Source organism: Entelurus aequoreus, linkage group LG23, assembly GCF_033978785.1.
Source record: "Entelurus aequoreus isolate RoL-2023_Sb linkage group LG23, RoL_Eaeq_v1.1, whole genome shotgun sequence".
Classification (NCBI taxonomy): domain Eukaryota; kingdom Metazoa; phylum Chordata; class Actinopteri; order Syngnathiformes; family Syngnathidae; genus Entelurus; species Entelurus aequoreus.
The window spans coordinates 27,304,446-27,330,855 of NC_084753.1; the positions used below are offsets into that span (position 1 = coordinate 27,304,446).

Consider the following 26,410-nt stretch of genomic DNA (forward strand, 5'->3'; position numbering starts at 1 on the left):
AGCCTCCATTGTGTACAACTCAAAGCAGCTGTGCAGCTTATTTATTTACATGATATAGAATTGAAAAGCCTTTTATTGTCAATATACACATGTATACATCTAGGATCTAGCATTAGAAAGTTACATACTCGGTATAAGTTTAACCTTAGCCAGCCTTTAGTTCTCTTTGTTTCTCTCTCTCGTCCGCTCGCATTGCCTCCTTCCTCAGTGCCGGCAACAAAACACGGTGAGCCGCTGATCTCGCTATATATACACAATAAAAGCAAGAAAGATACAAAATTACAATTTCTACCGGGCCGGGGCGGATGCGCACACCAGCTTGAGGGGGCGTGGTAAGGAGAGGTTCATTTGCATCTAACAACTCAACCCCTCAAAGCCTACCTTTTTAAAAGGGAGAAAAAATGGCTTGAAATTAGGTCTGTAAAACAAAATTTAGGCAGATTTTCATCATAGAACCAGAGGGGGAGAGTAAAAAAAAAAATTCAGTCAAAGGCTGGACTCCAGGGAGGGGGTCCAGACTCAGGCCAAGGAAAAAAAACCTCATACCCATAGCACACAAACAAGTTACATAGAATCAACAAAACTTGCAACAGAGGGGAGTGCGGGGGAGCTATCTAGATATGTTCTAAATATGTTAATCCCAACTTTAAAAAGTATTACTTACTAAAGTTTTAAAAAGCTGGTTTCAACTGAGTCCACGCAATAGTTTTTTAGGGCATATAAACAACGGCGAGGTTAGGTTTACGATGGGATTGGGGGCTATTTAGGAGTGTGTATAGGTGCCTAGAACTTGGTGCTACGCCCTTGCAAGTACAAACCCCGTTTCCATATGAGTTGGGAAATTGTGTTAGATGTAAATATAAACGGAATACAATGATTTGCAAATCATTTTCAACCCATATTCAGTTGAATATGCTACAAAGACAACATATTTGATGTTCAAACTGATAAACATTTTTTTTTTTTTTTTTGCAAATAATCATTAACTTTAGAATTTGATGCCAGCAACACGTGACAAAGAAGTTGGGAAAGGTGGCAATAAATACTGATAAAGTTGAGGAATGCTCATCAAACACTTATTTGGAACATCCCACAGGTGAACAGGCAGATTGGGAACAGGTGGGTGCCATGATTGGGTATAAAAGTAGATTCCATGAAATGCTCAGTCATTCACAAACAAGGATGGGGCGAGGGTCACCACTTTGTCAACAAATGCGTGAGCAAATTGTTGAACAGTTTAAGAAAAACCTTTCTCAACCAGCTATTGCAAGGAATTTAGGGATTTCACCATCTACGGTCCGTAATATCATCAAAGGGTTCAGAGAATCTGGAGAAATCACTGCACGTACGCAGCTAAGCCTTCGATCCCTCAGGCTGTACTGCATCAACAAGCGATATCAGTGTGTAAAGGATATCACCACATGGGCTCAGGAACACTTCAGAAACCCACTGTCAGTAACTACAGTTGGTCGCTACATCTGTAAGTGCAAGTTAAAACTCTCCTATGCAAGGCGAAAACCGTTTATCAACAACACCCAGAAACGCTGTCAGCTTCGCTGGGCCTGAGCTCATCTAAGATGGACTGATACAAAGTGGAAAAGTGTTCTGTGGTCTGACGAGTCCACATTTCAAATTATTTTTGGAAACTGTGGACGTCGTGTCCTCTGGACCAAAGAGGAAAAGAACCATCCGGATTGTTATAGGCGCAAAGTTGAAAAGCCAGCATCTGTGATGGTATGGGGGTGTATTAGTGCCCAAAAACATGGGTAACTTACACATCCGTGAAGGCGCCATTAATGCTGAAAGGTACCCACAGGTTTTGGAGCAACATATGTTGCCATCCAAGCAACGTTACCATGGACGCCCCTGCTTATTTCAGCAAGACAATGCCAAGCCACGTGTTACATCAACGTGGCTTCATAGTAAAAGAGTGCGGGTACTAGACTGGCCTGCCTGTAGTCCAGACCTGTCTCTTATTGAAAATGTGTGGCGCATTATGAAGCCTAAAATACCACAACAGAGACCCCGGACTGTTGAACAACTTAAGCTGTACATCAAGCAAGAATGGGAAAGAATTCCACCTGAGAAGCTTCAAAAATGTGTCTCCTCAGTTCCCAAACGTTTACTGAGTGTTGTTAAAAGGAAAGGCCATGTAACACAGTGGTGAACATGCCCTTTCCCAACTACTTTGGCATGTGTTGCAGCCATGAAATTCTAAGTTAATTATTATTTGCAAAAAAAAAAAAATAAGTTTATGAGTTTGAACATCAAATATCTTGTCTTTGTAGTGCATTCATTGTATTCCGTTTATATTACATCTAACACAATTTCCCAACTCATATGGAAACGGGGTTTGTACCACCTGTGGCAATGCCTGAATTACAGTAAAAATTTGATTAGTAAAGTAATTACTTACCGTATTTTTCGGACCATAGGGCGCACCGGATTTAAAGGCGCACTGCCGATGAGCGGGTCTTATCAGGTATTTTTTCATAGAAAAGGCGCACCGGATTATAGGGCGCATTAAAGGAGTCATATTATGATTTTTTTTCTAAATGTAAAAGACTTGTGGTCTACATAACATGTAATGGTGGTTCTTTGGTCAAAATGTTGCATTGATGATGTTTTACAGATCGTCTTCAAGTCGCTTTCTGACAGTCGCTTCAGGATGCGCCGTTTTGTGGGCGGTCTTATTTACGTGGTTCACCTTCGACAGCGTCTTCTCCCCGTCATCTTTGTTGCAGCGGTGTAGCGTGCAAGGACGGGAGTGGAAGAAGTGTCAAAAGATGGAGCTAACTGTTTTAATGATATTCAAACTTTACTTCAATCAGTAACGGAGCAGCACCTCCTCATCCGTGGCTCAATAATGCAACAACGCCCGTGGAAAACCATCCGACCGGAACCCTCTAATAACTAAAGTTCCGAAGGGTGAATAATGTAAGCTCACTACAGTTTTTAGTGCTTTGATATCTAGTCTACTGATAAGTAAGAACTTTACACTACTTTATATTAGAAATGGCAACATCGGAAGATGAATGTCACATATGAAGATAGAGAAAAATAGAAGTTTATGTCTACAATTGCGGACGTGCGCAAATTTTCAGGACTTATGCAGATCCCAAATACCCATCAGCAGGTACCAGAAGGTAAGAAAAGTTGGTTTTGCATAATATTGCGAAACAAAATGCCAGGTAATATGTCTGCTAATAGGTGCCATTTTGCAGTCCTTATACACACACCATAATAATACTCGTATGTTGAAGCACAGTACAATTCTTCAAGCGGTGAGGCTTCATAGCTTACCAAAGTCGTACTAAAAACATTTTGACAGATTTTTGAGCGCCGTGTGCAATGTTCTATATTCTCAATGGAACATTTTTAAGTTTTGGTGGTGTTTACTGCCATCATATTGCAGTCTACACGTATCTCTTATGTGTGACCGCCATGTACTGGTCACACTTATCATTACACCGTGTAGCAAATAAAATAGAATAGAATTACTCACTACACCGGTATGTTTCAGCGCTTTCATGGCGAGTTTACTGACAGATATAAGTAAGAACTTTACACTACTTTATATTAGAAATGGCAACAGCGGCGGATGAATGTCCCATAACAAAAACAGAGGAAAATGAAGAAGCTTATCGACTACGGTGTTCGCACGGACTACAAAGGCGGACACGCGCACATTTTCAGATACAGATCAGCGGGTACCAGGAGGTAAGAAAAGTTGCTTTTGCATAATATTGCGAAACTAAACTCCAAATAATATGTCTTATCTTATACAGACACACCATAATAATACTCCTATGTTGAAGCACAGAACAATCCATCAAGTGGTGCGGCTTCATAGCTTACCAAAGTCGTACAAAAAAAAAACAATTTTTTCTTTTTTTCCTCTCTCTGGCACTCATCGAGGGTGGACGCTCCCCTTTCCTCTCCCTTATCTCTCCTGCTTGCTTCTTTGTCTTGTCTTAACCTTCTTGTTGCCTCTTTTTGCAACAAACTCCCTTCTTGTCTCTCATGGACACAAACCTCTTGTTGACTTTGGACTAGCGACTGCCCAAGATCAAGGCCGCGGAACAGAGACACACTGCAGGCTTACACACAAACATGCATCCAAAAAATATACGCCACATATACACACCCCACCGCCCCCAACCCAACGCCCTCGACGCAAATCCCATAGGGGTGATGAAAGGATGGTCAGCGCCTGAGAGCTGCGGCCCACCACCATGACCCCGCACTCCCTTCCCTCTGTTGCTAGATATCTCGAGATGTACGTTGTAAAATGTATATGTGCTTTGCTATGGAGGTTTTTTCCCACTCCAGACTGGGCCCCCTTAGGAGCCCAGTCTAGATTGTATTTTTTTACTCATCCTTCCCCAGCATTTTACCTTTTTCCCCATCTTTTACGGGGCGCCTGGTGGCAACCCATCAGCGTTCTTGTTCTGTAACCCTGTACACCATGGGTGTCAAACTCTGGCCCGCCGTGTAATTTCACTTGGCCCTTAAGGCAATATCAAATTAACATTGGAGCTGGCCCGCTGATTATATACAGCTGCGTTGCTGCGGTAACACCTCATTCACCGCTAATTCTCATACTTGCCAACCCTCCCGGGAGACACCCAATTTCACTACCCCTCCCAATAATAGTCACGTCTACTTTTCATCCAGTCCAACGAGTGCTGGCCCAGTCACATGATTTGTGCGGCTTCTGCACACACACACACACACACACGTGAATGCAACACATACTTAATCAACAGCGATACAGGTTACACCAGACCTGGGCATTCTGCGGCCCGCGGGCCGCATCCGGCCCTTTGTGCGTCCCTGTCCAGGCCCGCGTGAGGCCAATTATAAATTACAAAATACATTTAAAAAGTATCTATGTCGAGTGTGCAATACAACGGTGCTGCTTTTGTTTTTGAAAATCGTTATTTGTATTACTTCCGTGTGGACGTATGCGTGTGCGTGATTGTGAGTGAACAGCTGCAATCACAAATTACAAAATAAAGTTGAAAAAACATCTATGTCGTGCGCGCAATACAACTGTGCTGCTTTTATTTTGAAAAGTATTATTTATGGGCATGTGTCCGTGTGTAACCTGCGAGTGAAGGTGCACATGCAGCGACAAGTGATGCACGGTTTACACCCGAGACGCTAAAAAGAGAAAAGTTGATGACTAATGGCATGTTTTCAACAATACATGGACTGCCAAGCAACGTTCCCTCTAAGGTGCGCGCCTGCGCAATGCTCAAGCGTCCGCTGCGCGCAGCAAATATATGCCGCGCAACAAATCAAATCCCATCTGAATTCTAAACAAAATAAACATATTTATTCTATGTAATTTTGCAATGCAACTTTGAGTGACAGTGACAACAAGCGACCCTAATGGCGTACGTCAACACCGTTCAATTATTGTAACGTCTATCTATCGAGATGCTTCGAGGACAGGAATTATATCGATCACTTTATTGAGCAAAACTGTTTATATTCGGACATAACCACACCAAAAACATGAGTAAAACACTTCTATCTCGAAAAACTAGTCATTTTCTGCCGTACAAACCAGGCCAAAACCAACTTGTCATCTGTCACCAACACGCATACCACTAAACCACTGGTGCGTTTATGGCCACACAAAAAGTCGGACAACTCAAACACCACACAAAGTTACACTATGACTCCTCAGTCATACGTGTGCTTATTTTACTGTCATTTATTATTAATGTCAATTTATTTTTATTAGTCATGGAATGCTGTTACACACACTATGTTGAAGTATTACTATTATTATTAATTATTATTATTATTATTATTATTATTATTATTATTTATCTTACGGTATATATAAAAAATAATATTGAGCAAAATTTAATTGAAATATTGTCGATGTGGCCCTCCAGCAGTGCCCGGGTTGCTCATGCGGCCCCCGGTAAAAATTAATTGCCCACCCCGGGTTACACTGAGGGTTGCCGTATAAACAACTTTTACACTGTTAGAAATATACGCCACACTGTGAACCCACACCAAACAAGAATGACAAACAGATTTCGGAAGAACATTTGCACCGTAACACAACATAAACACAACAGAACAAATACCCAGAACCCCTTGCAGCACTAACTCTTCCGGGACGCTACAAGGTGTGTGTGTGTGTGTGTGTGTGGTAGCCGGGGGGGGGGGGGGGGGGGGGAGTTAGTGCTGCAAAGGGTTCTGGGTATTTGTTCTGTTGTGTTTATGTTGTGTTACGGTGCGGATGTTCTCCCAAAATGTGTTTGTCATTCTTGTTTGGTGTGGGTTCACACAGTGTGGCATATATTTCTAATAGTGTAAAAGTTGTTTATACAGGCACCCTCCTGTTGATTAAGTATGCTTGCATTCACATGTTTGTGCATACAGTCGTCGCACATATTTTGTGATCGGGCCGGCACGTTGTTAGAATGGATGAAAGGCAGACGTGACGACAGCTCGTAGTCGACGTTAAAGGCAGTGCCTTTAAGGCACGCCCCCAAGACTGTAGTCCGGGTGGACTACGAGATATAATGACTGATGAACACCTTCGTTGGATAATGAAGGTTGCCTCAGCTCAAAGCCTGAGCCCCGACATTAATGAACTGGCATCCCAGAAAAGATGGCAGGTATCTGGCTTGGGCACATCAGATTAGATCAGTGTGTTGCAAACTGAGCAGTTTAAAGTCCTGAATGGTTGGTTTATTCATTATTTTATTTTCAAATTTATTAGCCTGTGGAAAAAGTTAATGTTGATATTTACCTCAGAAGGCTGCAAATAGAAAAGAGGCATTACATGTTTATTTAAATTGTATTTGATATGCCATTGATATTTTTTAATTATTATTATTATTATTTGAAACTCGATTTTTCATGTCACTATAAAGTTATATAAGCCTTGCTTGTTCAATATTCAATGCAAAACTTGTTTGGGTCCCTATTAAAAAGTTAATTTGTTCAACCTTGGCCCGCGGCTTTGTTCACTTTTAAATTTTGGCCCACTCTGTATTTGAGTTTGACACCCCTGCTGTACACTGTTTGTTTGTCTAATCTTGAACGGGTTTGGGCTGAAAACAAAGTTTCGTTGTACTTGTGCAATGACAATAAAGACTTATTTATCTACACATTTATCAAGTTTGGGGTCACCCAAACAATTTTGTGGAATAGCCTTTATTTCTAAGAACAAGAATAGACTGTCGAGTTTCAGATGAAAGTTCTCTTTTTCTGGCCATTTTGAGCGTTTAATTGACCCCACAAATGTGATGCTCCAGAAACTCAATCTGCTCAAAGGAAGGTCAGTTTTGTAGCTTCTGTAACGAGCTAAACTGTTTTCAGATGTGTGAACATGATTGCACAAGGGTTTTCTAATCATCAATTAGCCTTCTGAGCCAATGAGCAAACACATTGTACCATTAGAACACTGGAGTGATAGTTGCTGGAAATGGGCCTCTATACACTATGTAGATATTGCACCAAAAACCAGACATTTGCAGCTAGAATAATCATTTTCCACATTAGCAATGTATAGAGTGTATTTCTTTAAAGTTAAGGTTAGTTTAAAGTTATCTTCATTGAAAGTACAGTGCTTTTCCTTAAAAAATAAGGACATTTCAATGTGACCCCAAACTTTTGAACGGTAGTGTATCTATCAACAAAAACCATTTTGATATATTTTGTAATGTTCTATATTTTCAATGGAACATTTAAAACATTTGTGTTGTTTACTGGTGTAATATTGCGGTTTACACGTATCTCTTATGTATGACTGCCATCTACTGGTCACACTTATCATCACACCATGTACCAAATAAAATAGCTTCGAGGTCGGTAAGCACAACCAGGATTATTCCTTACATTAGGCGGTTATAAGGCGCACTGTCGAGTTTTGAGAAAATGAAAGGATTTTAAGTGCGCCTTATAGTCCGAAAAATACGGTACTTGTGTTACTAAGTTGTTTTCGTAATGAGTGAATCCAAACGTTGCTGACCAGACTTGGTGATGAACGGAATTGAGGCAAAAGAAGGTCGTCTGAGTATTAGGAAGCACAAAGTCGGAGAAGGAAAGAGAGCTTCTGCATCAGGCGATTAAAAGAGACATTTTCCATCACAGAGGAAACATTTTAGGGGGCGTAATCAGCTTTATTCTGAAATACTGCGTAATGAACACCCTCAATATGAGAGCGAAATGAATTAGTGAGAAGTAATAACTCCTGCTGCAGACGTCCTAATCAGTCGTTTTTTTAAGCATTTATCAGCGCGGCGCTTATCACGGAAATGAGGGGTTTGAAGTATAGCGGGCGTGTATTCGACACGCTGCTTCAATGAACTCGGGGGAAAAAAAAAAGGGTTTGATGTCCATCTCAAGGACGTCCGCGTAAAGTTGCTAACGGCGCTCCGCAGCGGGGCGATACATCACGGACGCCCCGGCTCGGCTCTTTTTTGTTACGGCGGCGGCAATCATCGCATCTCTGCAGATCTATAACAGCCCCGAGCTCATCAGCTCCAGATGTGGATGGCTGGAATTAATCATCCGTATTTTGATGGCCTTCATATCGCCGGTGATGGATGCCGCCATTAACGCCTCGGTCGCGTACGCTCCCGTCGGCCTCGTGGCGACCACTTTAACCTTTATGGCGAGTGGGACAGAAATCATCGGCGGCACTTTGGGTCCGGTGGCCCCCGGGGACACGTTTACCCAGACTGCTTTGCATACGACGCAACACAACACAGACGATGTGAGCGCGGCATCAAAAAGTTTGATGTTTTTGAAATGTCCCCTTTTTTTTTGTGTGTTTTTTTTCCACAGGAGATTAGAAAAACAGAGACGCCAGCAGTGGAATTGTCATCTGATTGTTTGGCGCTGGAGAGTTTTGTCGTCTGCACTTTAATGCCTCGCTACAATTCAGACGGCGTCAAGAGAGACGCACAAGGGGGAGAGGAGGGGCGGGTGGCGGGCGGGAAATTGACTAAGGAGCTGCGTTCGATGATTCTTCCACGCACAGCTTTTGTGACATGAAAAGTAGGGTAAATCACACCATTAGGAGGGTGCGCCAACATGAGGGCTTTGGTTCTCTACTGCTGAATAAATATGAGCTGTCATGTGCGGGGGAGCTTTATTTTGTACTTTTTATTCAACCTGCTTTTCAAAGTGACAATCTACTAAACAATTAACTGTTTTTTTTTCTTTCCCCCAAATATTACTTTATTGCATACTTGCCAACCTTGAGACCTCCAATATCGGGAGGTGGGGGGAGGGGGGCGGCATGGTGGGGGGGGGGCGTGTTTGGGGCGTGGCTAAGGGCGTGGTTAAGAGGAGAGTATATTTACAGCTAGAATTCACCAAATCAAGTATTTCATACATATATATATATATATATATATATATATATATATATATATATATATATATATATATATATATATATATATGTATGAAATACTTGACTTTCAGTGAATTCTAGCTATATATATATTTTTATTTAATTTTTTATTTTATTATACGTATAAATAAAAGACAAAATTGAATTTCAGTGTTCTGCAGGCTATCCAGTAGGTGGCAGTATTGTCCTGTTTAAGAGTGTCACAACATTTCTGTTTACGGCAGACGAACTGCTTTACGGTAGACTAAACGTGACTGCTGTTGTTGTGTGTTGTTACCGCGCTGGGAGGACATTAATGAAACTGCCTAACAATAGAGACACATAAGAAACCAAGAACTCTCTCTCCTTGTTGTGCACTCTACTCTCTAAAAGCCGTAGATGTTATGACGTCATTGGGCAGGCAAGCTGCTGGGAAAGCGGACGTGAGAACGGCTGTCCCCACTCAGGTCATTGAGCTGGAGGGGGCGTGGCCTCCAGCTCCGGCTGAATACCGGGAGTTTGTCGGGAGAAAATCTCTGCCGGGAGGTTGTCGGGAGAGGCGCTGAATACCGGGATTCTCCCGCTAAAAACGGGAGGGTTGGCAAGTATGCTTTATTGCAGTGTTGGGCCATCAGGGCCTTCTCTGCTGGTTTAAAGGCCTACTGAAACCCACTACTACCGACCACGCAGTCTGATAGTTTATATATCAATGATGAAATCTTAACATTGCAACACATGCCAATACGGCCGGGTTAACTTATAAAGTGCAATTTTAAATTTCCCGGGAAACTTCCGGTTGAAAAAGTCTATATATGATGACGTTTGCGCGTGACGTCAATGGTCGAAGCGGAAGTATTCGGACACATTGAATCTCAATACAAACAGCTCTGTTTTCATCGCAAAATTCCACAGTATTCTGTGTTGGTGAATCTTTTGCAATTTGTTTAATATATATATATATATATATATATATATATATATATATATATATATATATATATATATATATATATATATATATATATATATATATATATATATATATATATATATATATATATATATATATATATAATAGGGCTATATTGTAATTGGCAATATAATAACAGAAAGCAGAAATTCATTCACTACACTAGCTTTAGAACTGTCTAAAAGAAAGTTACAGTAATGTATAGTTAAAATTTTAAGGAAACAAAATATGTTTCCTTATTATTTATTCTATATTGTGCTCAACTGTGAAGGGTGAGTGTATGCGTGCTGATAACGTTTCAACAGATGCTTTCACACGGGAACAGCGATCGCAATGATTTACTGTAAGTCTGCATTTAAATTTCCTACCAAATTGAAGAGGTAAGTTTGCCAAACACGATGAACATGGGAAAAACCTGCGATAAAGCCTAATTTTGCAGAAAAATAAAAGATGAAAGATTGACCATATTATCAGAAACAATCAGAGACACGTCAGTTTGTTAAAACGTTAATTCCAACAAGCTTTTGTTAGCAGACTGAACAACCACATATTGACATCCCCCCCCATCACTACAATATAAAGTATAAACGATAAAACATTGAATATTAAGAGTATGTGAACCACCCCTACCCTGTTTACTTCCCTGACGACCGAGTTTTGAAATTAATCAGAAATATTAGGCAGCTAAAATGCGTCAAACATGTCGAAGTGTGGAGAGATTATTTTGCATGTTACCCATGTCATGGATTTAAATTGTGTCATTTTGAATTGTGTGTTGTGTGGAGACATTTTTTATAATGTCCAAATAATTCAGTGGGCATGTGTGGTTTTGTACCACATTGTTTTACCTTTCTGTTTTTTTTTTTTGATTAATCAGACCATGGGTGGGCAAGGCTGTCTGAATGGTACCTATATATTGATTCTATACACCACCATTTAAAGGCCTACTGAAACCCACTACTACCGACCACGCAGTCTGATAGTTTATATATCAATGATGAAATCTTAACATTATAACACATGCCAATACGGCCGGGTTAACTTATAAAGTGACATTTTAAATTTGCCGCTAAACTTCCGGTTCGAAACGCCTCTGAGGATGACGTATGCGCGTGACGTAGCCCGGGGAACACGGGTATGCCTTCCACATTGAAGCCAATACGAAAAAGCTCTGTTTTCATTTCATAATTCCACAGTATTCTGGACATCTGTGTTCGTGAATCTGTTGCAATCATGTTCATTGCATTATGGAGAAAGAAGCTGAGCAAGCAAAGAAGAAAGTTGTCGGTGCGAAATGGACGTATTTTTCGAACAAAGTCAGCAACAACAGTACACAGCCGGCGCTTCTTTGTTTACATTCCCGAAAGATGCAGTCAAGATGGAAGAACTCGGATAACAGAGACTCTAACCAGGAGGACTTTTGACTTCGATACACAGACGCCTGTAGAGAACTGGGACAACACAGACTCTTACCAGGATTACTTTGATTTGGATGACAAAGACGCAGACGTGCTACTGTGAGTATGCAGCTTTGGCTTCTAAACATTTGATCGCTTGACCGTATGTGCGCAACTTTTTTTTGCGTATGTACGTAACTTTTTTAAAATATATAAGCTTTATGAAACTTGGGTTAGGTGAACGGTCTTTTGGGCTGAGTGATTGTGTGTGTTGATCAGGTGTTTGAATTGTATTGGCGTGTTCTATGGAGCTAGGAGCTAGCAGAGGAGCTAGGAGCTAGCATAACAAACACGTAGGTGTTTTTATGCAGGATTAATTTGTGGCATATTAAATATAAGCCTGGTTGTGTTGTGGCTAATAGAGTATATATATGTCTTGTGTTTATTTACTGTTGTAGTCATTCCCAGCTGAATATCAGGTACCGTGAGTATGCAGCCTTGGCTGCTAAACATTTGATAGCTTGACCGTACGTGCGCGTCACGTACGTAACTTTTTAAAAATATATGAGCTTTATGAACCTTGGGTTAGGTGAACGGTCTTTTGGGCTGAGTGATTGTGTGTGTTGATCAGGTGTTTGAATTGTATTGGCGTGTTCTATGAAGCTAGGAGCTAGCAGAGGAGCTAGGAGCTAGCATAACAAACACGTAGGTGTTTTTATGCAGGATTAATTTGTGGCATATTAAATATAAGCCTGGTTGTGTTGTGGCTAATAGAGTATATATATGTCTTGTGTTTATTTACTGTTGTAGTCATTCCCAGCTGAATATCAGGTCACCACCGGCTCTCACAGCATCTTCCCTATCTGAATAGCTTCAACTCCCCACTAGTCCTTCACTTGCACTTTACTCATCCACAAATCTTTCATCCTCGCTCAAATTAATGGGGAAATTGTCGCTTTCTCGGTCCGAATCTCTCTCACTTCATGCGGCCATCATTGTAAACAATAGGGAACTTTGCGTATATGTTCAACTGACTACGTCACGCTACTTCCGGTAGGGGCAAAAGTTGCAATCTTTATCGTCGTTGTTCTATACTAAATCCTTTCAGCAAAAATATGGCAATATCGCGAAATGATCAAGTATGACACATAGAATAGATCTGCTATCCCCGTTTAAATAAAAAAAAATCATTTCAGTAGGCCTTTAAGTGTAATGGTTATCATGACTGCACTTCTTTTTCAAGCGGTCGCACGTTTTTCAATAGTTCCACTACATTGTCGATGAATGCTATCTTTTAGACCACATATGTCAGAGTCAAGGCCCGCGGGCCATATCCGGCCCGCGAGAAGGTTTTTTACGGCCCTTGGGATGATCTTGATTTATTATTAGAACCGGCCCGCAGACCGCAGATCTTTTTTTTTTTTTTTTTTTTTTTTTTTTTTTTTTTAGACCGCAGATCTTTTACACGCACCAAGCGGATGCCGGTCCAAGGTTCCGAAAGGGGGCGAGCGGCCCGCCGGGACGCGCCTGCCGGCCGAAGGGCTGCAGCCCGGCCGTCAGTCGCGGAGCCCGCCGTGCCACGCACGCCAAGGGGGCGGGCCGAAACCCGGCCCCGAGGCCCTGAGACTTCTGCTTTGTTTCCCCAAACCGCGCGTCACCGCCGGGCCCGCACCACCGTCGGGCTGCAGCCCGAGCGTCGGTGGCGGAACCCGTCATGTGCCGCGCGCGCCAAGCGGAGCGGGGGGGTCAAGCGGGCCGAAACCCGCAGGCCACCCCCTCACCACGAGGCCCTGAGACTTCTGCGTTTGACCCCTACGCGCGGCCCGTCGGGACGCGCCCGCCGTCAAGCCACGAGGGCCAGCCGTCGGGTCGCGGAGCCCGCCGTGCCACGCGCGCCAAGGGGCGGGCCGAAACCAGCGGGGGGTTTCGGGCACCCAACTCGCCTCCCTCCCACGGAGGGAGGAGGGGGGTTTAATGTGAACATTACTGTGCAATCACATATTTAGAGTTTTTACTCAATTCAAGTTTAAAAGTTAAAGTTTAATATTTGTTTTCACTGCATGTTACTTCTCCTTAAACAAAGTGTTGTTTTTGATTTATAGATTTTTGCACTTTATTTTATTGTATTTCAATTTAATTATATTTTAAAAATATTTCAGTTGAGTGGATGATAGAAAATTGCTATTATTGTTTTTTTCTTTGAAGTAAATTTAGCCCACTTTTGCTAAAATAGAAAATATAGGCTACTGATGGTGCCTTGAATACCGGTTTCTTTCATTTAATGTTCATGTTATGGGGATTTTTATATAAAGGAAATTTGTCTTTTGTGTCTGTTGAAAATTAAAGATTACTGACAGAGCCATAAGAAAATATTGCTTTATTTATCTGATCATATTGGAATATATTTGTTAGGTTTTCAGTAGGTTCAATTAGGTTCACTAGACTATATGCGTCATTTAAAAATTTTTCAATGAACATTCGAACAGTCCGGCCCTCGGCTTGTAGCTAAATTTTTTATTTGGCCCTCCGTCCATTTGACTTTGACACCCCTGTTTTAGACCCTATGTGTGAACGTCAAAGCCAGATCCGGCACGCGAATGAATGATCTATGGCCCCCGGGATGATATTTGATTAGTATTAGAACCGGCCCGCAGGCCACAGCCGCCTGCTGCTGTTTTACACGCACCAATACTCCATCAGTGTTGGCGCTAGGAATTTTCAAAATGGGGTCCCATAGAGTAAATGGGACAATGAAATAGGAGGATTACCTCCAAATTTTTCAGGACAACCTAAAATCATCAACCCGTAGGTTGGGTCTTGGGCGCAGTTGGGTGTTCCAACAGGACAATGACCCCAAACACACGTCCAAAGTGGTAAAAGGAATGGCTAAATCAGGCTAGAAATAAGGTTTTAGAATGGCCTTCCAAAAATTCCTGACTTAAACGTGTGGACAATGCTGAAGAAACAAGTCCATGTCAGAAAACCAACAAATTTAGCTAAACCGCACCAATGTTGTCAAGAGGAGTGGTCAAAAATTCAACCAGATGTCATGATCTGTGGTCTGGATCATGTTTTTTGTTTTTTTCTGTTAGATTAAGACTCCAAATAGTTCCTGTTTTTATGCACCCTTGTTTGTTTTAGTTTCCATGGCAACCTATTATTTTCACCTGCCTCTTGCGTTCGGGACACACCTGTCTCTAATCAAGGGACCAGTATTTAAGCCTGTCTTTGCCTGTCAGTCACCCCGACGTCATTGCTCGTGTCATGCGATTGTTTGCTTCATGCTTTGCCAAGTAAGTTTTGTTTGTTCATGCCACAGTTAGTGAGTTTTTGCCCTGTCCATAGTTTATGCTAAGTGTTAGTTTTTGTTTCCTGCGCTAAGTTGTGCCTTCGCCTTGTGCGCCTTTTTGTTTGTACCTATTTGAGAGTCAAGATTAAATCATGTTCCTACCGTCAAGTCCTGTCCGGAATAGTCCGTTTGCGTCCTGGGAGAACAAACCTCGCAGTAAGTTGCGAAACCCCGCCCCCCCGTTATGACAGAATGAACAAAAAGGCGCACAAGGCTTAAATACTGGTCTGTTGATTAGAGACAGGTGTGTCCCGAACGCAAGACGCAGGTGAAAATAATAGGTCGCCGTGGAAACTAAAACAAACAAGGGTGCATAAAAACAGGAACTAGTGGAGTCTCAAACTAACAGAAAATAACAAAAAAACATGATCCAGACCAAAGATCATGACACCAGAAGCTTGCCAGAATATTGTGGATGGCTACCAAAAGCGCTTTATTGCCGTGAAACTTGCCAAGGGACATGTAAGCAAATATTAACATTGCTGTATGTATACTTTTGACCCAGCAGATTTGCTCACATTTTCAGTAGACTCATAATAAATTCATAAAAGAACCAAACTTCTTAATGTTTTGTGTGACCAACAAGTATGTGCTCCAATCACTCTATCACAAAAAAAATAAGAGTTGCAGAAATGATTGGAAACTCAAGACTTTTGACCACGACTGTATACGGGGTAAACAACACATAGGGCAAGCAATGACTTACCCATTGGCGTTCCCACTCCGTAGGCTTTGGAGTCCATGAGGCCGCCGATCTGCGTGAGGTTGCAGTTGCGCTGGGTGACAAACTCGATAGTGGTGGACTCCATGAGGAAGGCGTACTCTGAAGTCAGGGCACGCTGGATGCCCTCCTCCACGTTTTTCACCATCACCGATTGCCTCCTGCTGTTCATGAACTCCCACATCTTATCATAGGTGGAGATCTTGGTCTTCTGTAAAAGGTGTAAGAGACAGAATGATTTACTGCCGAGTAACTTGACAAGTATTTCATCTGACTTTGTGCAAAAAAATGTGACATGTAAATATTAGGAAACTCTTTGGAGTTACAGGAACTTCTTATTAAAAGCATTTGAATGTATTTTTTTTAACTGCATTATGGCCGTCAGCGAAGAAAAATCCATAAATTAGTGGCACCGTTTTATAAACCACATGGTTCAAAGTGTTGGAAAAAAGCAGGCTATCCAGACCACAGCAAGATGGATGAAAATTCATCGGCATCAAGGATCCTCAGGAAGTGATCCCAAGATCACCTCTCGAGGACCTCTCAACCGTTCACACTTAAAAAAGAAAAGGAAAGTCACAGAAGTTGATCAGATGCAAAACAATACAAAATAAAAAGTCACAAAAAAAATACAAATAAATAAGCAAGTAAACCGTGGCAAAGCCATATCAGAAGTAACAAAAAAACAAACAAAAAAACAATAATAGTGTAGGATCAATACAGAAAATAATAAAGATAATAAAAAAGGAATACAACTACAAAAAAGATGGCAGTTTTTGTTTTTTCTTCTTCATTTTTTTCCCTTAAATGTCTAAATTATGATTCAATATATGTCAGTAAAGGTTTCCAGGTTAGTTCCCATTTGTTCATACTTGCAGAGTTGATAAAGATCCATGTTTTTTAAGGCGAAATCAAAGGCAAATGTTTTTAACATATATTATATGTGCGGTATAGCTCGGTTGGTAGACTGGCCGTGCCAGCAACTTGAGGGTTCCAGGTTCGATCCCCGCTTCCGCCATCCTAGTCACTGCCGTTGTGTCCTTGGGCAAGACACTTTACCCACCTGCTCTCAGTGCCACCCACACTGGTTTAAATGTAACGTAGATATTGGGTTTCACTATGTAAAGCGCTTTGAGTCACTAGAGAAAAGCGCTATATAAATACAATTCACTTCACACTTAACATCTTAAATACATTTGTGCTACTTTTTTTTGCGCGGCTCAGATTTACTTATGTTGTTTAGCGTCACATGTTTGGTTTGTGTATATTAATCCATGGCAGCTGGGATAGGCTCCAGCCCCCATGTAATATATCTACGGAACAGTTTGGAATTTGACCGCAACGTTTGGCTGCAATTTACCACATTGGCTCAAAAATGAGAGTTTTTGTACCTAAGAAACTGTATAAAAAAACAATGGTCTTATATTTGGGGGTTACCCACATATGCGGTCCTCTCCAAGGTTTCTCATAGTCATTCACATTGACGTCCCACTGGGGTGAGTTTTCCTTGCCCGTATGTGGGCTCTGTACAGAGGATGTCGTTGTGGATTGTACAGCCCTTTGAGACACTTGTGATTTAGGGCTATATAAATAATCATTGATTGATTGATTGATTGATTGGTTTATAGATTTTTTTTTTACATGCAAACTAACAGGTGAGTCAAAGCTTGTCTTCCTGTCACTCACACACATCAGTGACCAACAGTTTAAACATTTTAAGCAAGTAACATTTTTTTCTATTTTCTCCAATTTACTACCATCATTTTATATCTTTGACAACTATACATTGACATTGTTTTCTTTGTTTTCTTTGTCTTAAAAAGTTTGTCTCGTAAAAGATATTCTGGTTATTTTGTCAGGCCCCAAAATTAGGTTACCATATTTACCAGACCATAGGGCACTCCGGATTATAATTATAATTTGTTTCTAAATGTTAAACACTGTTTTACATGTTTTAATATAACATGGTGGTTCTTTGGTAAGAATGTTGCACAGATGATGTTTTACAGATCATCTTTAAGCCGCTTTCTGACAGTCGCTTCAGGATGCGCCGTTTTGTGGGCGGTCTTATTTACGTGGCTCACCTTCGACAGCGTCTTCTCCCCGTTATCTTTGTTGTAGCGGTGTAGCGTGCAAGGACGGGAGTGGAAGGAGTGTCAAAAGATGGCGCTAACTGTTTTAATGACATTCAGACTTTAAAGCAGCATCTCCTCATCCGTGGCTCACTAGTGCAACAACAAGGCCGGAAATACGTCCCGTGAAAAACCGTCCGACCGGAACTCTCTAATAACTAAAGTTCCTTGGGTGAATAATGTAAACTCACTACACCGGTATGTTTTAACCCTTTCATGGCGAGTTTACTGACAGATATAAGTAAGAACTTTACACTACTTTATATTAGAAATGGCAACAGCGGAGGATGAATGTCCCATAACAAGAAGATAGAGGAAAATAAGAAGTTTATCGACTACAAAGGCGGAGACGCGCACATTTTCAGGACTTATGCAGATCCCAAATACAGATTGGCGGGTACCAGGAGGTAAGAAAAGTTGCTTTTGCATAATATTGCGAAACAAAACGCCAAATAATATGTCTTACCTTATATACACACCATAATAATACTCGTATGTTGATGCACAGTACAATCCATCAAGCGGTGCGGCTTCATAGCTTACCAAAGTCGTACTAAAACATTTTGATAGATTTTTGAGCGCCGTGTGTAATGTTCTATATTTTCAATGGAACATATACAACTTTGGTGTCGTTTACTTGAGTCATATTGCAGTATCTCTTATGTGTGACTGCCATCTACTGGTCACACTTATTATTTCACCATGGACCAAATAAAAAAAGCTTTGAGGTCCGTAAGCACAACCAAAATTATTCCGTACATTAGGCGCACCGGGCTATAAAGCGCACTGTCGAGTTTTGAGAAAAAGTAAGGATTTTAAGTGCGCCTTATAGTTCGGAAAATAAAGTACCTATCATCTTAAAAAAACAACACAAAACAGGCAAGACTAAAAACAAAGAACCTACCTAAAGCGCAACCAAGGCATAAACACTCTATGCTGTTGTTTAGGGTTACAACCACATGACCAGAAAGGCTCTGACCCCCTTCAAGTCGATTCACTGTTCATAGTTTGCATTCAAATGATAAAATCTAAACCCGGTACAGCGGAACCTCGATTTACGGACCGCTCTATTTGAGAACTTTTAGATCGAGTCAAATATGCCTCCCTGTGCAAACCGTGTGTGTCTGTGTAAAAACGCTGCATTCATTCATTTTGTGTCCTGTTTGCAGGCAAAAAGCAGGCCACAGCATTTTGGAGGACGCGGATTCGGCGTGTGTGCCTTTTCTGTGTTTTTTGGCCTTGACATTTTGCTAACACAATGAGTCCCGGAAAGACAACAGAACAGCGTGGAAAGGAGGAGGGAAAGGCTGTGGAGTTTTAAAAAAAGACTATTTGCGAGGAGTTCATTAAATGCGCTCACAAGCATGGAAACTTCGCACCACAGAACGTTTTAATTGTGATGGGACCGGACTTTCCTAGCAAAAGATGCCAAAGTAAACTTATAGCACAGTGGTTTTGTTTGATATACAGTACTGTATCGCACTGTATATTGTGTTCAGAATGTACAAACCTTCACTAAAATATAAACTTTACTATTCATGTGTACATTGCTTCTTATTGAGAAAGTTGCTTCACTATACAAACTTTTCGATTTATGAACCCTGTTCAAGAACCAATTGACACTATTGTTCATTTTTCAAATGTTTTTATTTTTTTTATAAATGGCTTTGATGATAATGTCAATGAGGGATTTCTAATCACTGCTATGTTGGAATTTTTATTAATATTGATACTGTTATTGATATTATTCATTTTTGTTTGACTACTTTTGGATTGTTTTGTGTGATGTTTGCGTGTCAAATGCTCTGTTGATTGCTATTCTGAATGTTGCTGGGCCGGGTTTGGTTTTGTAATTGGAATTGTATTATTATGGTATTATTGTGTATTGTTTTGTTGGATTAATACATTAAAAAATAAATAAATAAAAATAACCAATTAAGTTCGCAAGTCGAGGTTCCACTATTACGTACGACGGCTTGGAAGTGCAAAACATTTTCATTTCATGCAAAAAGAAAAGCCAAAACAATTTACGGTTTCAGAAAAAAAAATAACAAAACGGTCCGTGTACCTTCCGTTCATTCTATTTCCAATTCTTAAATGCAAATCAAAAACAAAATTAGTGCCGTTTTTCGATTTTTATTATATATGGCAGATTTTAAAACAACAAAAAGAAGGGTAGATTTTCGATAAAATATTGCCATCAAATTGGATTTTGTACCGTTTTCCTTTTATTGATTTTTATTTTTCCAGATAAACACAAAATCGAATATATGTTCATCCAAAATGCAAAAATGCGTGTTTATCTGTGTGATGACAAATTGAACCGGAAGCAGTATTTTAGCTTTTCCTTTGCATTTAGCACGTTTTTAGCATCTTTGTTCAGCAGGAGTCCTGTTGTCGTTTAAAAAAAAGTCTCATTAAATAGTTGTCCATAGAAAATAGAAAAAATGGCCCGAAATTAGTTTTTTGATTTGCATTTGAGAATTCGAAATAGAATGAACACGGACACGGACCCAAAACACTTCACAATTTCTCGTCTCGATTACTGTAACGTGTTATTTTCGGGTCTCCCTATGTCTAGCATTAAAATATTACAGTTGGTACAAAATGCGGCTGCTAGACTTTTGACAAGAACAAGAAAATGTTATCATATTACGCCTATACTGGCTCACCTGCACTGGCTTCCTTTGCACTTAAAATGTGACTTTAAGGTTTTACTACTTACGTATAAAATACTATACACGGTCTAGCTAAATTTATCTTGCTGATTGTATTGTACCATATGTCCCGCCAAGAAATCTGCGTTCTAAGAACTCCGGCTTATTAGTGATTCCCAGAGCCCAAAAACAGTCTGCGGGCTTTAGAGCGTTTTCTATTCGGGCTCCAGTACTCTGGAATGCCTTCCTGGTAACAGTTAGAGATGCTACCTCAGTAGAAGCATTTAAGTCCCATCTTAAAACTCATTTGTATACTCTCGCCTTTAAATAGACCCCCCTTTTAGACCAGTTGATCTGCGTGGAGAGGTTATTAGGTGACCACAGATGAGGCCCTAGCTGTTTAAAGTCGGGACCCGGGGTGGACCACTCATCTGGGCCTCAGTTGATGACGTTTCTGCGCTGCTGACTTGTCTCCATTTAAGATGATCCCCTGCTGGCCCCACTATGGACTGGACTCTCACACTATTAACTTGATCCACTCGACGTCCATCGCACCCGTCACCCGGGGGAGGTTTCTCATTATATCCCATTCGGTTGAGTTTTTTCTTGCCCCGATGTGGGATCTGAGCCGAAGATGTCGTTGTGGCTTGTGCAGCCCTTTGAGACACTTGTGATTAAAGGCCTACTGGAACCCGCTACTACCGACCACGCCGTCTGATAGTTTATATATCAATGATGAAATCTTAACATTGCAACACATGCCAATACAGCCGGGTTAACTTATAAAGTGCAATTTTTAAATTTCCCGCGAAACTTCCGGTTGAAAACGTCTATGTATGATGACGTATGCGCGTGACGTCAATGGTTGAAACGGAGGTATTCGAAAACCATTGTATCCAATACAAAAAGCTCTGTTTTCATCGCAAAATTCCACAGTATTCTGGACATCTGTGTTGGTGAATCTTTTGCAATTTGTTTAATGAACAATGAAGACTGCAAAGAAGAAAGTTGTAGGTGGGATCGGTGTATTAGCGGCTGGCTGCAGCAACACAACCAGGAGGACTTTGACTTGGATAGCAGACGCGCTATCCGACGCTAGCTGCCGACCGCATCGATGATCGGGTGAAGTCCTTCGTCGCTCCGTCGATCGCTGGAACGTAGGTGAGCACTGGTGTTGATGAACAGATGAGGGCTGGCTGGCGTAGGTGGATAGCTAATGTTTTTAGCATAGCTCTGTGAGGTCCCGTAGCTAAGTTAGCTTCAATGGCGTCGTTAGCAACAGCATTGTTAAGCTTCGCCGGGCTGGAAAGCATTAACCGCGTAGTTACAGGTCCATGGTTTAATAGTATTGTTGATTTTCTGTCTATCCTTCCAGTCAGGGGTTTATTTCTTTTGTTTCTCTCTGCAGTTAAGCCCGATGCTATCACGTTAGCTTCGTAGCTAAAGTGCTTCGCCGATGTATTTTCGTGGAGATAAAAGTCACTGTGAATGTCCATTTCGCGTTCTGGACTCTCATTTTCAAGAGGATATAGTATCCGAGGTGGTTTAAAATACAAATCCGTGATCCACAATAGAAAAAGGAGAGAGTGTGGAATCCAATGAGCCAGCTTGTACCTAAGTTACGGTCAGAGCGAAAAAAGATACATCCTGCACGGCACTCTAGTCCTTCCCTCTCACGTTCCTCATCCACAAATCTTTCATCCTCGCTCAAATTAATGGGGTAATTGTCGCTTTCTCGGTCCGAATCGCTCTCGCTGCTGGTGTAAACAATGGGGAAATGTGAGGAGCCTTTCAACCTGCGACGTCATGCTACTTCCGGTACAGGCAAGGCTTTTTTTTTATCAGCGACCAAAAGTTGCGAACTTTATCGTCGATGTTCTCTACTACAGTATATCCTTTCAGCAAAAATATGGCAATATCGCGAAATGATCAAGTATGACACATAGAATGGATCTGCTATCCCCGTTTAAATGAAAAAATTCATTTCAGTAGGCCTTTAAGGACTATATAAATAAACTTTGATTGAATTTCAGAAAACACAAAAACAATACCGAAACAATTTCAGAAAACAATTTAACAAAACACTTTGCAATTTCAGAAAAAACTAAACCAACAAAACCCGAAACATCTTACAATATCAGAAACCGGAAAGGGAATGACCCAACATACCAGATTGACTGCTAAATATTACGTCGTGGTCGCATGGTGATGCGTGGATCGTTCTCCCAGGATGCAGACGGAAACTCCGGAGGCAAGGTGCAGGTGAGACAATGATTTATTCTCCTAAATCATACAGGCTACAAAACAAACAAAACAAGTGTGCCTATAGCACGGGAAGCTAATGGAATAGCTAACAAGAAAAGCTTAGCATGGCAACACAAAAGGCAAAGCTTAGCTCAGGAATCAAGAAGTAACACGCGTAACTGTTGCATAGGGCAAATAAGACAGCTGGACTAAGTATGGCGAAAAACGGGAATAAGTAGCTCTCTGATTAGTGCTCAGGAGCAGGTGAGCGTCCCGAACACTAATCAGAGGCAGGTGAAACTAATCAGCACCCGTGGTAACCAAAAACACACAAACCCAAGGGTGCTGAAAACAGAACTGAGGTAGTCAAAAACACACAAACCCAAGGGTGCTGAAAACAGAACGGAGGTAGTCAAAAACACACAAACCCAAGGGTGCTGAAAACAGAACGGAGGTAGTCAAAAACACACAAACCCAAGGGTGCTGAAAACAGAACTGAGGTAGTCAAAAACACACAAACCCAAGGGTGCTGAAAACAGAATTGAGGTAGTCAAAAACTAAACAAAACATGATCCGGGCAACGGATCATAACACAATCAGCCAATCATTGCGTTCATGTCCACAGAGCCTGAATGAAGAAGTTAAGATTCAGCGGAAGTGGACACAATGATTGGCTGACTTAGCTGTCAATCTGTGATTTGGGACATTCCTTTCATTGTTTGGGAAATTGTAAGTGGTTTCGGCTTTGGATTTTGGTGTTTTCTGAAATTGTTAACTGTTTTTGTTGTTTTCTGTCATTGTAATTTGTTTCATGAAATATTTAAGTGTTTTGCACTTCCAGCCTCCAGGCCACCGTAATTAAGGACCAAAACAGGGCCACCAACAAAACATTGTTTAGAGACACAAAAAGCTGTTTTCGACACCTTCTCCTTTAACTTGTACTACTAACAGAAAAAAGCTGTCTTTTAGCACTTACAGTCGTGGTCAAAAGTTGAAATACACTTGTAAAGAACATAATGTTCTGACATCACATGGACAAAGATAAGACCTTCTGGAGGAAAGTTCTGTGGTCAGATGAAACACAAATTAAACTGTTTGGCCACAATACCCAGCAATATGTTTGGGGGAGAAAAGGTGAGGCCTTTAATCCCAGTAACACCAGGCCTACTGTCAAGCATGGTGGTGGTAGTATTATGCTCTGGGCCTGTTTTGCTGCCAATGGAACTGGTGCTTTACAGAGAGCAAATGGGACAATTATCAAGGAGAATTACCTCCAAACCTACTCAGTGGCCTAGTGGTTACAGTGTCCTGGGCATGATGTTAAAATGCATCCGGCAGTGGAGGCTCCTCTATGGGGTCTTGGGGCACTAGGAGGTTAACCCCTTTACTACTGTTACCCCAGGTGGCCCTTGGCAAAGGCCTAGTACCTGACTGCCCCCTAGCCAGGGATACGGTGAAGACCTCAACGGTGGAGGACGGTAGATTTAAGAACTACAACGGCTGGACGGCGGAAGAAGGCTGCAGCAGAAAAAGGTCCCCAGTCATCTTGGACTCCATGCCACTGGACCCTGACCCGATTCTGTCAAGGATCGTGTGGTGACTGTCTGTGCACCAGTCTCCCCACGTTAAACAAAGTCACGCTTAGGCATCCTCCATAAAGGGATACACCCCTACCAGGAGGATCGTCATACTCGCTCGAGTGACCACCGATGACAGTGTCAAACCCCGGCCGAGTCATACCAAAGACTAAAAAAATTGGACCCATTACCTCCCTGCTTCGCACTCAGCATCAAGGGTTGGCATTAGGGGTTAAATCACCAAAAATGATTCCCGGTGCTCCCCTTACCTCCCAGGGGGTGAACAAGGGGATGGGTCAAATGCAGAGGACACATTTCACCACACCTAGTGTGTGTGTGACAATCATTGGTACTTTAACTTTTTAACTTTAAATTCTTCAAGACGACCTAAAATCATCAGCCCGGAGGTTGGGTCTTGGGCGCAGTTGGGTGTTCCAACAGGACAATGACCCCCCAAACACACGTCAAAAGTGGTAAAGGAATGGCTAAATCAGGCTAGAATTAAGGTTTAAGAAAGTCTTGACTTAAACGTGTGGACAATGCTGAAGAACCAAGTCCATGTCAGAAAACCAACACGTTTAGCTGAACTTGCACCAGTTTTGTCAAGAGGAGTGGTCCAAAATTCAAGCAGAAGCTTGTGGATGGCTACCAAAAGTGCCTTATTGCAGTGAAACTTGCCAAGGGACATGTAACCAAATATTAACATTGCTGTATGTATACTTTTGACCAGTGGTTCTTAACCTTGTTGGAGGTACCGACCCCACCAGTTTCATATGCGCATTCACCGAACCCTTCTTTAGTGAAAAATAAAATATGTTTTTTTTTTCAATTCAAGGCAAAGTAATATGTAGAGATGTCCGATAATATCGTCCTGCCGATATTATCGGCCGATAAATGCTTTAAAATGTAATATCGGAAATTATCGGTATCGTTTTTTTTATTATCGGTATCTTTTTTTGTTGTTGTATTAAATCAACATAAAAAACACAAGGTACACTTACAATTAATACACTAACCCAAAAAACCTTCCTCCCGCATTTACACTCATTCACACAAAAGGGTTGTTTCTTTCTGTTATTAATATTCTGGTTCCTACATTATATATCAATATATATCAATACAGTCTGCAAGCACACATGATTGTGCGTGCTGCTGGTCCACTAATAGTACTAACCTTTAACAGTTAATGTTACTCATTTTCATGAATTACTAGTTTCTATGTAACTGTTTTTATATTGTTGTACTTTCTTTTTTATTCAAGAAAAAGTTTTTAATTTATTTCTTATTTTATTTTTTTAAAAAGGACCTTATCTTCACCATACCTGGTTGTCCAAATTAGGCATAATAATGTGTTAATTCCATGGCTGTATATATCGGTTGATATCGGTATCGGTTGATATCAGTATCGGTAATTAAGGGTTTGGTCAATATCGGATATCAGCAAAAAGCCATTATCGGACATCCCTAGTAATATGTTTTTTTACTGGTGCACAAAATGAACCGTGCATGAACATCACCTTGTTCAAAGAACAAAACCAACACAGTGCATAAACTCACAACAAATTACACACCTGCAAATCAGTGTGACTTCTGCTGTTGCCTTATCCATAATATGCCGATAGGGAGAAGTTTGTATTTACACAATGAGTCGGGTGTGTCTTGACCTCTGCGGCGGAGGCTCCGCCGACTCACCGAACCTCTATGGTTCTATCGAACCCAGGTTAAGAACCACTGCTTTAGACCCATCAGATTTGGTCACATTTTCAGTAGACCCATAATAAATTCATAAAAGAACCAAACTTCATGAATGTTTTTTTTTTGTGACCAACAAGTGAACTATATTGAAGTGAACTATATTTATATAGCACTTTTTCTCTAAAAACCCAATAAACCCAATATCTAAGTTACATTTAAAGGCCTACTGAAATGAAATGTTTTTATTTAAACGGGGATAGCAGATCCATTCTATGTGTCATACTTGATCATT

At 41.1% G+C, this 26,410-nt stretch overlaps 1 protein-coding gene across 2 annotated transcripts in view; it reads right to left on the bottom strand.

The window, feature by feature from the left end:
* Positions 1-26,410, bottom strand: part of LOC133640929 (glutamate receptor ionotropic, kainate 2-like) — a 353,019-nt gene that overhangs the window by 38,625 nt on the left and 287,984 nt on the right. For both annotated transcript variants that reach the window (XM_062034646.1, XM_062034644.1), the window contains exon 14: positions 15,799-16,024. In XM_062034646.1, the coding sequence (XP_061890630.1) occupies positions 15,799-16,024 (226 nt within the window). The remainder of the gene's footprint in view (positions 1-15,798; positions 16,025-26,410) is intronic.